This window comes from Nannospalax galili, unplaced genomic scaffold (assembly GCF_000622305.1).
Source record: "Nannospalax galili isolate Female #2095 unplaced genomic scaffold, S.galili_v1.0 scaffold907, whole genome shotgun sequence".
NCBI lineage: Eukaryota > Metazoa > Chordata > Mammalia > Rodentia > Spalacidae > Nannospalax > Nannospalax galili.
The window spans coordinates 261,785-276,647 of record NW_008357958.1 but is presented as its reverse complement, the minus strand read 5'-3'; the positions used below and the strand labels follow the sequence as shown (position 1 = coordinate 276,647).

The window sequence follows — 14,863 nt, the reverse complement described above, 5'->3', positions numbered from 1 at the left end:
AACTAGAACACACCTTTCCCGGCCCTAGACATAATGTTCCTCAGAGTCCCCCCCCCCGCCCCCATTTTCATACCTTTTCAATTTAAATTTTTATTTTTAACTATGTATATAGGTAACTGTGTGTGAATATGTGCATGTGAGTGCAGGTGTCAGAAGAAGTTGTCAGAGTACCTGGAACTGGAGTTAGAGGAGGTTGTGAGCCACCACCCAGGGCCTCTGCAAGAGCAGTTAGTGCTCTTAACTGCTGAGCCATCTCTCTAGCACCCTTATTGTTGTTTTTCGAGACAGGGTCTTACTATGTAGCTCTGGCTGGCTTGGAATTCACTACATAGACCAAGATGGCCTTGAACTCTATCTCCCAAATGCTAAGATTACAAACACGCTACCACACGCCACTTGTTTTAGAAATTTTGGATTAAAGAAAGCAATCTCCAAGAAGGAATCATGCCAGCCATTCTGGAGTGAAGCACCTACCTCTGAATCAAGCAGCAGTGACCTGGGAACATGGCAATGGAAGAATGTGGCAGTTCTAGAGAAAGCCTCAAGCTTTGAGCCTCAAACCTCAAGAGATGACTGCCCTCATGGAGACACATGATATTATATTAACATCTCTCTCCTGGGCCTTCATTTCTGGGAATCATCAGACCATCCTGACTGGACACTCCATGAGTACCTGTAAGACTGTGAAACTAAAAATTTATAGCCACTTTTGAAAGAGATGTATCTTTGCTCCGGAAATTGTTTTGAGTATGTTAAAGCTGTAATGAAATGCTTTTTCTAAAAAAAAAAAAAAAAAATAGCAGGCTGAGCAGGGGTCAGGGGAGCAAGCCAGTAAGCACCATTCCTCAATGGCCTGTGCTTCAGCTCCTGCCTCCAGGTTCCTGCCCTGAGTTCCTACCTTGGGCTCCCTGATGAACTGTGACCTGAGAGACGTAAGATAAAATAAACCCTTTCCTCCCCAAGTTGGTAGTGGTCAGAGTGTTTTGTCACAGCAGTGGAGAAACAAACTAGTACACCTTTAAACCCGGCACTCAGGAAGCAGAGGCAGGCAGATCTCAGTGAGATTAAGGCCAGCCTGGTCTGCATAGCGAGTTCCAGGTCAGCTAAGGTTACAAAAAAAAATAATAATAATAAAATAAAAGGTAAAATAATAAAAGTGAAAGTTTTCATAACAAATTATATAAATGGACTGAATCAGCAACTTAGATGACCAAACCTGAAGTTCATCTTGATAAATGAAAACAAGAAAATAACTACTACAGATTAACTATAACTTCCAGAATTCTTTCTCCACTGACTAGATACCCATTTAAGGTATTAAAATTACACTGCATTTGTAACTGAAATAAAGTAGACCATTTTAAAATCTGAAACAATATTCTTTTGAGATCTATAAGACATTTCTTATAACACTTGCCTATTTTATTCTAGTATCAATGCCATGTATAAACATACAAATATCTCTTAATAGCAAAACTTAAGTATCCTTTCAAAACCACCATCTCTTCACAATTCTATTAAATTCCATAATTTAATTGTCTCCAACAGCCAAGCTCATTATGTAGAACTAAAAAGGATTTTTTTTTTCCTAAAAGAACTGAGCAGTCAACTATTTCAGAAGAAACCATGTGTTTCCTAAGTCAAGACTGCTCCAGTCAGTGTTAATAAAAGCACCTTTACAGGTGGGTGATGGCTTAGGAAGGGCATATGATGCAATTCTGGCTAATGGAAGTGATGGAAAATGTGAGGTTAGTGGGATGTGGATGGGATGTGGCAAAGTTTGCTTTCATTTAAGAAGCACAAAGACATCTGACCTGCAGCAGAGATGTACTTTTGTAGCTTCAGCTCCCACTGATCAAAGGCCTTGACTGGATTAACTCTCTGGAAAACTATTTTAAAAATCAGCACTGTTGAAGAACAATCCCATGCAGGCAAAAATAAGAGGGGACCATGAGACTAGCATGGGGTATGCTTATAACCTCAGCATTTGGGAAGCAGAGGCAGGAGGATCTCAGGGTCAAGACCAGCCTAGGTTATATAGATGGTTTAAGGCAAGCCTGAGTTACACACTCAGACCGTCTCAAAACAAACCAAAGGTTTATTGGTAGAGTGCTTACTCAACATGTGCAAGGTCCCCACTCCCCAACCCAAGCCCATCCTACCCCACACACCTGCCATGCTAGTTTTTGGTTTTGGGGTTTTTTTTTGTTGTTGTTTTTTTGGTCTTTTTGAGACAGGGTCTCCCTGTAGCCCCAGCTGTCTTGGAACTCACTATGTAGACCAGGCCGGCCTTAACTATCAACCTGAAAAGGGAGTCTCAATTGAGGGATCTCCTAGATCAGACTGGCCTGTGTGAGCTGTCTTAACTGCTAACTGATATAGGAAGACTCGGCCTATTGTTTGGCGTCCTGAACTAAGATTAAGGAAAGCTAGGTGAGCATAATTTAGCAAGTAAGCAGCAAGCAGGTCACAGGAGTGCATTTGTTTCTTCTCTTAACTGTGCATGTGAAGTGACAAGCTGCTTGGGTTCCACCCTGATCTCCCCAAAATGATGAGAAGGTGACCTGGAATTTACTACAAGTCACATAACCCTTCCTCCTGTGTTGCTTTTTGTATTTTATCACAGCCACAGAAATGCAGTAACAGGAGTGCTATGAACCATGACGGTGAACCTGGCCATACAGCTTTTTTATGCCTTTGGACTAAATAAATAAATGGACTTTATCTACACAAAGAGGGAACCTTAAAAGTGAGAGATCAGTAAATGTGCATAGCTTTTTGCCTTATAGCATTCCCTAGTCCCATGAAACAATGGGGAAAAGTCCAGGTTTCCTTGCCTAGAAGTTAAAAAACACCTTAAAAGTTATAATGAAGCCAGGTATAGTGGCACATGCCTTTAAGCCCAGCAGTTGGGAGACAGAAGAGATCTCTGTGAGATCAAGGCCAACTTGGTCTACATGGTGAGTTCTAAGCCAGCTGGGGCTATAGGGAGACCTTAAATCAAAAAGACACCCCCGCCCCCAAAAGAGTAAATTTTCAAAAGGTTTCAGCAGTCACTGATGGAGATGCATGTAAATGCCTGCACTGGTCACTGAGTCCTTAGCTCCTTAGCTGACCAATAAACTACGCACACAGAATGAAGTGAGGATTTAAAAAAAAAAAAAAAAAACAGCAACTGGAATACATAAGAATAAAATGGAGAATCTAGAGGCTGCTCACATCAGGACAGAGTTTGGGGTTTAAACCAATGAACTGTCTGAGACAAGAGAAAGAAATATGATTCAAAAGAAGGTACTGTAAAGAAGAAGGCCATAGGGAGAAAATTCAAGCAACAGAAAGTATTCTTGAGATAACCCAGAAGATGCAATTACCAGACAAAAACTATGTACAACCAAAGCTTAAACACAACAAATATTTTGGATAAACAGCTAAGAAAACTTAACAAGAAAAAGACAATAAAAATTCTGGTCTAGGGGCTGCAGAGATGGCTCAGCAGTTAAGAACACCGGTTGTTCTTGCAGAAGACCTGGGTTCGAGTCCCAGAACCCACATGGCAGCTAACAACTGTCCGTAACTCCAGTCCCAGGTGATGCAACACCCTCTTCTGACCTTCGCAGGCACTGCACAACACAGGTGTACCTACCTACATTCAGGCAATATACGCATACACATAAAATAAAAATAAATAAAATATTTTTTTTTAATTCTGTTCTAAACAGAGCTGGAAAGAGTATTTGTTTTCAAGCATGAGGATCTGAGTTCAAATCCCTAGCACCCACATAAAAAAGAAAAAAAGCCAGGTATGGCCACGTATGACTATAACCCCTGTGCTGTGGGGAGAGAGACAGGAGGGTCTTTGGGGCTTGCTGGTAGCCAGCCTAGTTCCAGGTTCAGTGAGGGACCCCATTTCAAGGGAATATGGTAGAAAGTGATAAAGAGAGACCCTCTACATTCTCCTCCTACCTCCGAGTTATGGACACCTGCATATACACATGTATATCACACACACACACACACACACACACACACACACACACGCACAAAGAGAAAAAGAAGAAAAAGATTTTTTAAAACACAAAAAGGTTTTTAAAAGAAGAAAAAAATTCTGGGCTGAAATCTATAATAATTAACTGCTGCCAAGAGGCTGCAAAGGAAACAAAGAATCCTGAAGAGATCAAGAGAAAATTATTCAATTCAAAGAGCAAGGAGAACAAATAAAAATGTAAAGCCCCAGAACCATGTGGAATGATATTAGAGAGTTAAAATACTTGTAACTGGAGCATCAAAAGAAGAGAGTGGTGAAACAGAATAAGTACCTAATTCTATTTTGTAAGTTTACAAACATTCAATTGAGAATAAATTATGAACAACAAAAGGATAAGAAATCTTGAAGCTGAATGCTTCATACCAGGAAGGGAGACCCTGTTGCCATATCAGCTCCAAGTCCATAATTCCATGTTAAACTGTGGACTAAACAAACCTTTTGTCAACAGTTGTCTGTTAACTTACACTTTGTTTTGTTTATATCATAAAACAGGTTCCACCATGAATCCTCAGTATTTTATTTTTAAAGATTCTATAGAATAGGAAAATCTAAGAATAGTCCATTGGTAAGACACAAAACAAAGGTTTTTTTTAATTAACCTGCTAAGGAAAGTACATAGTATAAACTACATTTACACATATACATATGTGAATATACACTTATACATGTGAGTACATATACATGTAGTTCGCATTTTGATGAGTTATGTTCTAGTTAGCTCTGAAAAACTTATAAGCTTACTAAAAATAAACAAAATTCTAACCTTAGAATTTTCTTAAAATTGTATAAGGTTTTATAAATTCAAGTACAGGTATAATGAGAGCAACAGAAGTAAGTTAATCACTCCAAGTTTCCAAATGGCATGAATAAATGCCATCAAAACTGTATTACCTGGATTCATATTCTAAAAAGCAATGGTGAATATTTATGTTCCAAATTATTGAAGTAAAATATGCTGATAATCATTACAGCACTGTCATCTAGCAGTTTTAAGGGAACTATATATACAAGATTGAAACCACTGTTTTCAGGCCCATGGCAACTTCATTTCGATGTCAGTTTACAACTAACACCAGACAATTTTTTGTTTGTATTCTTTTTTTTCTATATCACTTTCAAAAGGCAAAAGATTTATCCAATCTAAAGAGAAACCATTGTTTTCACAAAAGCAACTCTGCATTAGAGATTTGCATATTCTCCCATAATAGGTTTCAATGACAAAGAAAACACTTAAATAACCTCGTATCCTTGAAAATTATACAAACTTGACCTAGAATGAAAACCAGCTGACATACACTGCAAAGAGTAAGGTAAATTTAAGAAAATAAAAATGCAAATATGAATTTTAGTAGTCTCTTGAATTTATTAACCTAAAAGGTTTAATTTCCATTTTCCTGCATCAGCTTTATTTATAAAATGTCGTGCCCTATAAATACGTGGTTATTTTCTATAGTCAAGCACCCTCTTAACAAATCTTCTCATTAATATGTAAATTTAAAGTCAATCGGTCTTCTCTCTGACAGCCCCATGAATTCCTAGTGCACTGTATAATCGGCTTTGACTTGGCATGCACTATTTATCATCAAAGATGTCAGTTAGAAAAATTATGGAAAATGCAGTGCAATTGATAGGACTGCAATCTACTTTGTCAACACTTAATTGTTCTTCAAATCGTACATTTACATATAAACAGCCTAAATGCTGATCTATAATGATGCAAATAAACTAAATTAAAAAAATCTTTTCTGCCCCTGGAGAAGCTTGTTTGTCTATGATATGTTCATTTGAGAACTTACTGACAGTATGTGCACCAGTTCACAGTATTTCTAATTTTCAATTCCTAAAAAGTAACACTACCCTTCAAGGACATTAACATAAATGTTCTTAAGAATTCAAAGAGTGAGCTGGGGAGATGGCTCAGTGGGTAAGACCACTTGCTATGCAAACATGAAGACATGAGTTCAAATCCTAAGCACCTATGTAAGAAAGCACACGGCTGCAGGTTCCTGTAACTCAGCACTGTGGAAGACAGACACAGGAGGATCTTTGGGGATTGCTGACTGCTAGCCTAGCTCCAGGTTCAGTGAAAGAGCCTGTCTCAATGTAATAAGGCAGGGAATGATAGAGCAAGACAGGTGAAGTTTTCTTCCTCTGGCATCTGTGCCCATAAGCCCATGCACCCCCCCCGACACACACAGACACACAAACACACACAAGGTGGGGGAGATACAAAAAGAAACAGGATTTTTCTCTTTAGAAAGCATCCTTAGTTATAGATATCATCTAAGTGCAGTGTCTGAGCACAATGAAATGAGGGCTTTGAGACTAGTTTTGACAGGAACACAATAAGCAAGGACACAAAAGCCTACTAAAGTTATGAAGTAACTGAATAGGAAAGAAAGAATGCTGGCCTTGGGCATCAAATAACTGCTGCTGGATCTATATTTTAGAAGTATTGTCTTAAGTGAACTTTTAAAATATGTATGCCTCAGCATCTTTATCTCTAAATGAGTATAAATATTCTGACTGCCCAATCTGCAATTAAATACTATATAAATATAACAAAATGCTAAGTTGCTAAGGATTAAAATAGCATTTTTCACATTTTCTCTTAATATTGGAAAGTGAAACTAAATGAGTTTGTATGATACACAATTTTTATTTTAAATAACTTATTTTGATTTAATTATTTTTATTTTATATGTATGAGTATTCTGTCTACCTATAAATGCACCCATGCATGCAATGCCCACAAAGGCTAGAAGAGGGCATTGGATTCCCCTGAAATTGGAGTTATAGATGGTTAGCTGCCATGTGGATGCTGGGAACCAAGCCCTGGTGGGGGAGACAGGCTTGAGCCTAGGGTGAAAGTCTTAATGACGGCCATACAGCAGGCCCGAGGCAACGGCCCAACGCTGGAGTCACAAGGAAAGCCTTGTGACATTTACTCCCATTGGAAGATGAGACTGATGCCTAGAGCTCACCACTCCCTGATCACCACCCTTGAGATTCTAAATTGCAACACTTAGATACTGCAACAGCCTAGGTCACATGGCTCCCAGGAATCCAGGCCCCATAACCTGAAATCTATCATGCTAATAAGGTGTCTGACTCGGGATGTCATGATAGGACATAGCCCTGAGTTGTAACATCTTGATTGGACCCCTACCCCTATATAAGCTTGTGCCCTTCTACAATAAACTAGATCTGCGTCAAGGAACCTGATCTCCTGTGTCTGAATGCGGCTCTACTGACACAGTCCCTGACCAGCCCTGGGGTCTGGGACCGGGCAGAAGTAGCGACCATTGGAGGCAGCACCAGGCGAGCAGAAGAGCAGCCTCAGAACCAGGTGAACAGAAGAGCGGCCTTAGCGCTGCAGCGAGCAGAAGAGCAGCCTCAGCACCGAGCAAGCGGAAGAGCGGCCACAGCTTGCGGCTGCAGCGAGGAGCCAAGGGTGGCACGATCGCAGGCAGCACCCATGCGATCAGCACCATGCAAATGGAGATCAGGTGCAGGCGGCACCCGTGCAAGCAGAGGAGAGGCGTCCAGAGACAGCACCAAGCGAGCAGAAGTGCGGCGAAGGTGGCGCCCAGGGCGAACGGACTGCGGCCGCACCCTGGTCCTCTGTAAAAGCACAAGTGCTCTTAACCACTGACCCATCTCTCTAGCCCCTATTTTAAATAACTTTTAAGTTGACATATTAATTTGGTGATGCAGTTTTCTGACTGGTAAATTCTCTTACTTCAAGGTGAAATGGCCCTTAGCTCGTGCTGCAGTTGTATTCACACAACACCTATGTCAGTGATTTCTGTCTATGGGTAAAAGTGAATGGGGTGCTGGAATGAGCCCTTTCTTCTCCACAGATTGCAGGTAACAACACGACTGAGTGCAGGTGGTAAAAGATTGTTTACTCCTCAGCCCTGACTTGAAGCACTGTTCCACCTCCTTGTTCTACTCTGTGATAAACTTAGTCATTATTTACTATATAGTATACTTTTAAAACCACTTCCAAAACAGAAAGCAGATACAAAGCTGATCATGTTTTGGTCTCTTCCATTACAGTCAAACCTGGCTTTATGAGTCAGTCTGTCAATATTTTAAACTAATCAACCACAGGTAGTCTTTAAAAGTTGGAAGCAACAGGACATGGTGGTGCATACCTTTAATCCTAGCATTCAGGAGGCAGAGGCAGGCAATCTCTGTGAGATCAAGGCCAGCCTGTTCTACACAGGGAGTTCCAGGCCAGCTGGGGTTACAGGGAGACCCTGTCTCAAAAAGACAAAAACCAACAAAAAATGGAAGCCACATGAAGTCAAAGTCTCTAGGAGTACAAGTCCCTCAGCTACTCACTCCACACATCTGCAGTAAACAAAATCTGAACCATGAAACACTGAAGTGGGTAAAACGAAGGAGTGAGGCGTAGACCCGGTCCAAATGTTGATCACATACGAACCTCAATTTTATAAAGTGTATTTGTAGAGAAAGCCTAGCATTGTTATAGTCACTAATTCTAAGACTGCAGTAAGGGATGACTCTACCCCTTTCACAGCAGTTGTACACAAAACATGTAAGAAGCATACAGCCACAATCCTATTATCTTGAGTATGCTGGGGTAAACAAACAAGACCCTCAAGTAGAACTTAAACATTCAAAACATAATTTTTCCATGGATTGAAGTCAACTGACATCAAAGTTTTAATCAAAGTAAAATTGTAACTACCAGAATAACTGAAATTAAATGGTTACCAACCAAGAGGTTATATGGAAGAAAACAAAAAAAACCTTATTTTTATTTTACACTATACAAGAAATACTTCTGTGATTTTAAAAAAAGATCATGGTTTAGTGAAAATTTACATATCTTCTATTTAAATGATTTCCTTTTCTTATTTTCCTTAAGGCAATGCATTTTTCTCAAAGAAATTCATATGCAAAGCTATATTCAGAAGGCAAAATATCTCTTCTGTCAAAGGCCCTCGACCCTTAGCCTCCAGCACAGCCCCCATCCCCAATACTCCATCCCATGGAAGTGGCAGAGCATCCTTAGGGCCAAGGTGCACATTTGAAAACCACTGCATTAGTCTGGTAACCATGGGTTTTACAATAACACCACAATCAGATGGCAAATGAGTGACAGAAAAAGCAAGTGACTTAGCAATTCTGGTATTCTACAACAATCATCAGATTTCCTTCTCATGTTAATGAAAACTAACATTCAGAGAATTAAGATGCAATAACACAAGAAAAGAATGAAGACCCCCTTTTTCCAATTATGTGTCAAAATAATAAATGTGCATTATAGAATTTAACTTATCTTTGCTTTTACATATAGTTTTTCTAATTTCATCTAAAATAATATGAAATTGAACTCAAAGAATCAAAAACAGGTTTTAATACTTGCTACATATTTTTAGAAGATATGATAAGTATATTTAGGTCCAATTTCTGTCTACTGACAAGGTAAAGGGTCATTTGCATACAGATGCCACAAATGATTTGACAATAACAGGAAAGCAAAATAAAAAAAATGTAAATGACAACAGTGGTTTAAAAAGTCAAGATAAGCTTTATGCTTACACACAGGGAGAAAAATACCTGATCACTAATTCTGGGAGAAATTAGCTGAAATCAAACAAGCTGCTAACAATAAAAACCTCTTGTTATAGTTACCACCAAAGGGCCAAGGCATTTTCATTATGGACCTATTGCTTCACTTAGTAAAACTGCCTTCAAAACTGCACTTTGACCAATAACATGTCAAAATAATTTTATAAGACAGAAGTACATACTATGAGTAAAATTTCTTTAAAAGTCACTTGTGGTGTATGGCTTTTTATGTATTACAGAAAAATACAACCATTTTGCTAATACTGAAGAAGGACTACTTCAAAAGGAGTCCTGTCTCAAAAAATAAAATGCAGAAGAGCCTGGGGTATAGTTCAGTGGTACAGCTCCACTTCAGCAAATAAGTCCAGGGTTCAATACTCACACCAAAGAAAAGAAACAAAAAACTGAGATATAGTTAGTATAGTCTGTATTACAATGTTTGAGGAAACAGTTACATGAAAACTTTAATTTGTTAATGCTAAAAAATAAGTCAATGTAGAAAAACCTATGAAAAATTTTATAATCATTTACAAGCTTGATATGTCTTGTCAAATATATGAGAGAATTTCCATTTTATGGAATTTTATTCACATATTTCATTCAGATTAATATGATTTCCAATTAAGAAAAGCAAGATGCGCTCGCTGGGCATGGTGGTGGACGCCTTTAGTCCCAGCACTTGGGAGGCAGACACAGGTGGCTCTCTATGAGATCGAGGCCTACCTGATCTACATAGCTAGTTCCAGGCCAGCTGGGGCTATAAGGAAACCATGCCTCAAAAAGACCAAAAAAAAAAACAAAAAACAAAAAAAAAACCAAAAACAAAAAAACCCAAGATGTTCTGAACACGAAAAAACTATTCTAAGTTTGAGTACAACACTTTAACACATGTGGGAGGGTTTAGTATCATTTTTTACACAAATGGTATTTTTGTTTTGATTTTTTTTTTTTTTTTTTTTTTTTCCCCTCTTCTGGAGACAGCATCTCACTCTGCAGTCTAGGCTGGCCTGGAATATGTGGGTAATCCTTCTGCCTCAGCCTCCCAATGCTGGAATTACAAGCATGAGCCACCAGCTCACAAGTGATTTTTAAAGTTTGTAATACTCCATTAAAATATATAAAGACAAAAGTGCTTTTCTTGTAATTTAGGATTTCTTTATACAAGTTTAAATTTTGTCTTTGATTTTGCATACACACATGCTGGATGAGCTCTAGTACAAGCTATGTGAAAAAATTGAAAATTTTTAAAATTTCATATAAATAAGATATATTTCTAATATTACTCTACCAAAGAAAATAAATTCACTTATTTTTTTAAGAATCATATGGATTTATTTTAATGGAAAGTCTTTACTGTAGGTTTTACTTACCCATAATTGTTATTTGATAGTGGAAATTGAATACACATATATGTATATATTTAGACATATATATTGCTCTTTTATATCATTATTTTTTAAATTTTTAATAACTACATGATTAGAAGAAGCATTTCACTACAGCTTTAACATATTCAGTAACACACTCCAGAGCAAGAGTACATCTCTTTCACCAGTGGGTGCAAGTTTCTAGGTTCACAGTTAACAGTTATACAATATTGAACTCAGTATAAGCCCTATAAGACATCTTGACTTTATAGATATTGTTGGTCTTTAAAATTCACCCTCAGTTTTACACATCTAAAATATGTTTATTTCCTTTTTACTTAAATTATGTGAGATCAGTAAATATCCTTCTGAAGGATATTTAAATACTTAAGTATTTAAATGGTTACCAATCATTTGATAGTAGTTAAATATCCTTCTGAACTACTATCCTTCTGAACTACTATCCTTCTGATAGTAGTTAAATATCCTTTGGACAGTAGTTAAATATCCTTCAGAAGGATATTTAACTACTGATCTCACATAATTTAAGTAAAAAGGAAATAAACATATTTTAGATGTATAAAACTGAGAATGACTTTTAAAAGACCAACAATATCTATAAAGTCAAGAAATCAGCTATCTTGTGTAAATTCATGTTAGGAGTCACATTACCTACTTTCAAAAATTGGTACCTAAAAATAAAGAGGGCTCAAAGGTGCAAAAGCAACTACTAGATACAATTACAAAAAAAAAAAAAAATTTACTAACGTTATGTAAATATAATATGTTAACAGAGGCCTCTTGCCAAAAGTCTTCATAGTACATCATTTAAATGTGAATAAATTGGTGTCAAACAACTGGCAATCAGCAAAATAAGTTCTCACTAAAACCAGATTTCTATTACTTCACAACTCATAACTTATTGCACACACTTTTAAAAGCTCCTCTATTCCTTTCATGTACTTTATAAGTAGGAAACAGATCAGCACTCACCTCTTTCCAAGGACTGACAAACTGTGTACGAGCATATCGGGTTAGCATGTGGATTATGACCACCTGACCCCACTCTTCAACATCAACCAATAAATTACAAAGCTTGCGGTAATTCTTGTGAATCAGATCTATTCTATCTGGGCATACTTCTTCAAAAGCCATCACAACACTGCCAGCTACCAGCTAGGAAAGAAAGAAATAGTAATTCATTAAAAAATACTTTCTACCCATCAGAGAGTCTACTAGGGTGTTACAGTGGTATAATCACTGTTATGATAATCAGTATTTAAAGTATTTAGTCATTCAACAAAATTAGTTCACATTTGAAAATTTGAAAGTACCACTTCCTTGAAGAATAATTATTATGGAAAATTAATACTTTTCTGAAGAGAGATAAATTCAAATAAGTTTATTTTATATGTTTAAATTCTAATAAATTATACATGAGTTTAAATATTAACAATTCAAGTTTATCATTTTTAAAGCTTATCTAAATTCTAATGTAAAGATGCATTTCTTTGTAACAACATTCAGAAAAAGATTTAAGACAATAATAAAGATCACACTGTCAGTTTTAAATGAAAATGGCAATAATTCCACAATGAACTTATGTTAAAAACTATAAACAGAACTCATAATGTGGTTAACAGAAAAATACTTTCAAATCTCATACATTTCAATCCACCTGTTCTTACCAATATAATTTATTTTCAAAGAAAATACACTGACTGAAATTTTAGCACATCAATATTAGTTTTAAAACTGCATATAAACAGGAATAATATATTACTGAAAAGGGGCAGCTTTCCCCAAGACCAATTAATGAAATCAGAAATGTTGACTTCTGGATTGTTATACTCTTAACAAGTCTTGGGTAAAATTAACATTCCTTTAGCATAAAGATACAAGGCAAGCAGAATATTTAATATACAAATTCTTCTACATATGTACCACTGATATATGTGCAGTTAGCCAACACTATAATAGGGTTTTGAAAAACCAAATTAATATCTTACTTATTCTAAACACCAGGGGTTTTCATTTTAGTGTCTAAAATTTCCCCAATGACTAAAAATATGCAATTAAATAGAAATATAACTTAGTGAAATGGTACTTTTTGAAAAATATTAACTACAATGATATTCATATTTGGAGTATTTGTCCCTCTACTTGGCTGACATTTAGTTTATTAATATGCAACCAACAATACAATTGAAAGAAAACAGCTCAGAATATAGACTTGCTATTATGCTAAACCAGTTTCAAGTCCTGTGGGGATTTTATGAATTACCAATCAGTATAAACGTGAAGCCGCATTTATTGACTCCAGCCCTACCCATGTACTGGTGCCTGCTGGTCCCAGCATGTATGCACCTCAATCGAAAAAGCAAAGAATTGATTATTTGTGTGAACTAAATAAAAATGTATTATACATATAATTTTCTATTTGCTATTGATATGGAAAGGAAGTTAAATGCATGTTTTCAACTACATATTTTGATGTCTTCTGCATAAATTACTCTTCAGAAAATATGTTCACAGCAATTTATAACCCGTGATTATGTAAAAGTAAAATTAATACAATTTTAAACTCTCTAAAAACAACTAGGTTTATTATTTCAAACTACAGAGTAAGTCACTATTCGTGAAATATAAGCATTTATATATTTTACATATAAATCAATCAATATCTATAAGCATTGGTAAAGAATGTTAAATACAAAATTCAAGTACTAAGTAAAATTATCTGTGAAACTAAACTTGTTTTAATTTTTTTATAGTTTTAATTTTTAAATGCTATATAAAATCAAGGTTTTTCTTTTAATCTAGAAAATGTTTTCTTCTAAATCCTTAGACACCAAACAATGAAATGGAAAATCAAGCTTTACAAGATATTCCATTTATCAAACTACTACAATAGGCTCACTATAAGGCACTAACACATTCTAAATCACTCTCAAACACCCTAAAAAGGAGAGAAAATAAATACTACAAATGAGGCTTAAGAAAACACTAAAAACAGAAGGAATGGAAAAAGAATACCTTACAAAAGAAAACTGACCATTTTAGGCATATTTACTTCATTGCACAGTTTATTTTAAACAATCTGACCTAAAGATAACCACTGGCAGAAGAATTTATAATTTTTGGTCTACTAACTGTTCAATATTTATAAAACATTCAGAATTAAAATAAATCTACTCAAATTTCAAAATCAAAAATATTGGTTTCCAAAAAACAGTTAATTTCCATCTTATTGTGTCAACAGTAGATTTTCACATAAGGAGAAAAATAAATCACTCCAACAAAACTAGCAATGAGTTCATCAAATTCAAATGCAGTTTTCCATTTATGTATTTTTTATATTAAAGCAATAAACATGGTTCATTTATCTCCCCTTGGTTGCCACATTTTTCTGTGCTGTTGCTATGAACTTCAGCCATTAGCTGTGCTCCAAGGTAAACTACATGAACCATCAACAAAAGTGACACCCCATCTATGGAGTTCATATTTTCTCTAGATTATCTATGCTAGTTGACAAGCTGGTAATGAAAAAAATCACACTAAGCAAATGGTTCCTCTAATAACAATAAATTTTCTATAAAATTATGAAGGGTACAAAACGTTTCCTTGCATCTATTTTGTCATGAATTCTAATTAACGTTGCAAAAATCTGAGAGTGCTGGGTCATCACAAGAAGTGTATCCAGCTTTGATTGATAAGATAGTATAAGTTGGCCAAAGCTGCCAAGATTTTCTTCCCTTAAATTAATGGCCATCCAACCTGCCCTAATCATACAGCCCAAATCATATTCCCCTTCTTATTTCAATTTTCTTGAGGCAAGGAAAAT

The 14,863-nt window shown here is 36.2% G+C and overlaps 1 protein-coding gene across 2 annotated transcripts in view; it reads right to left on the bottom strand.

The window, feature by feature from the left end:
- Ap3b1 (adaptor related protein complex 3 subunit beta 1) overlaps window positions 1–14,863 on the bottom strand; it is a gene marked incomplete at its 3' end in the record, with an annotated part of 255,901 nt that overhangs the window by 166,363 nt on the left and 74,675 nt on the right. For both annotated transcript variants that reach the window (XM_008855981.3, XM_029557630.1), the window contains 1 exon segment: window positions 12,013–12,195. In XM_008855981.3, coding sequence (XP_008854203.1) covers window positions 12,013–12,195 — 183 coding nt within the window.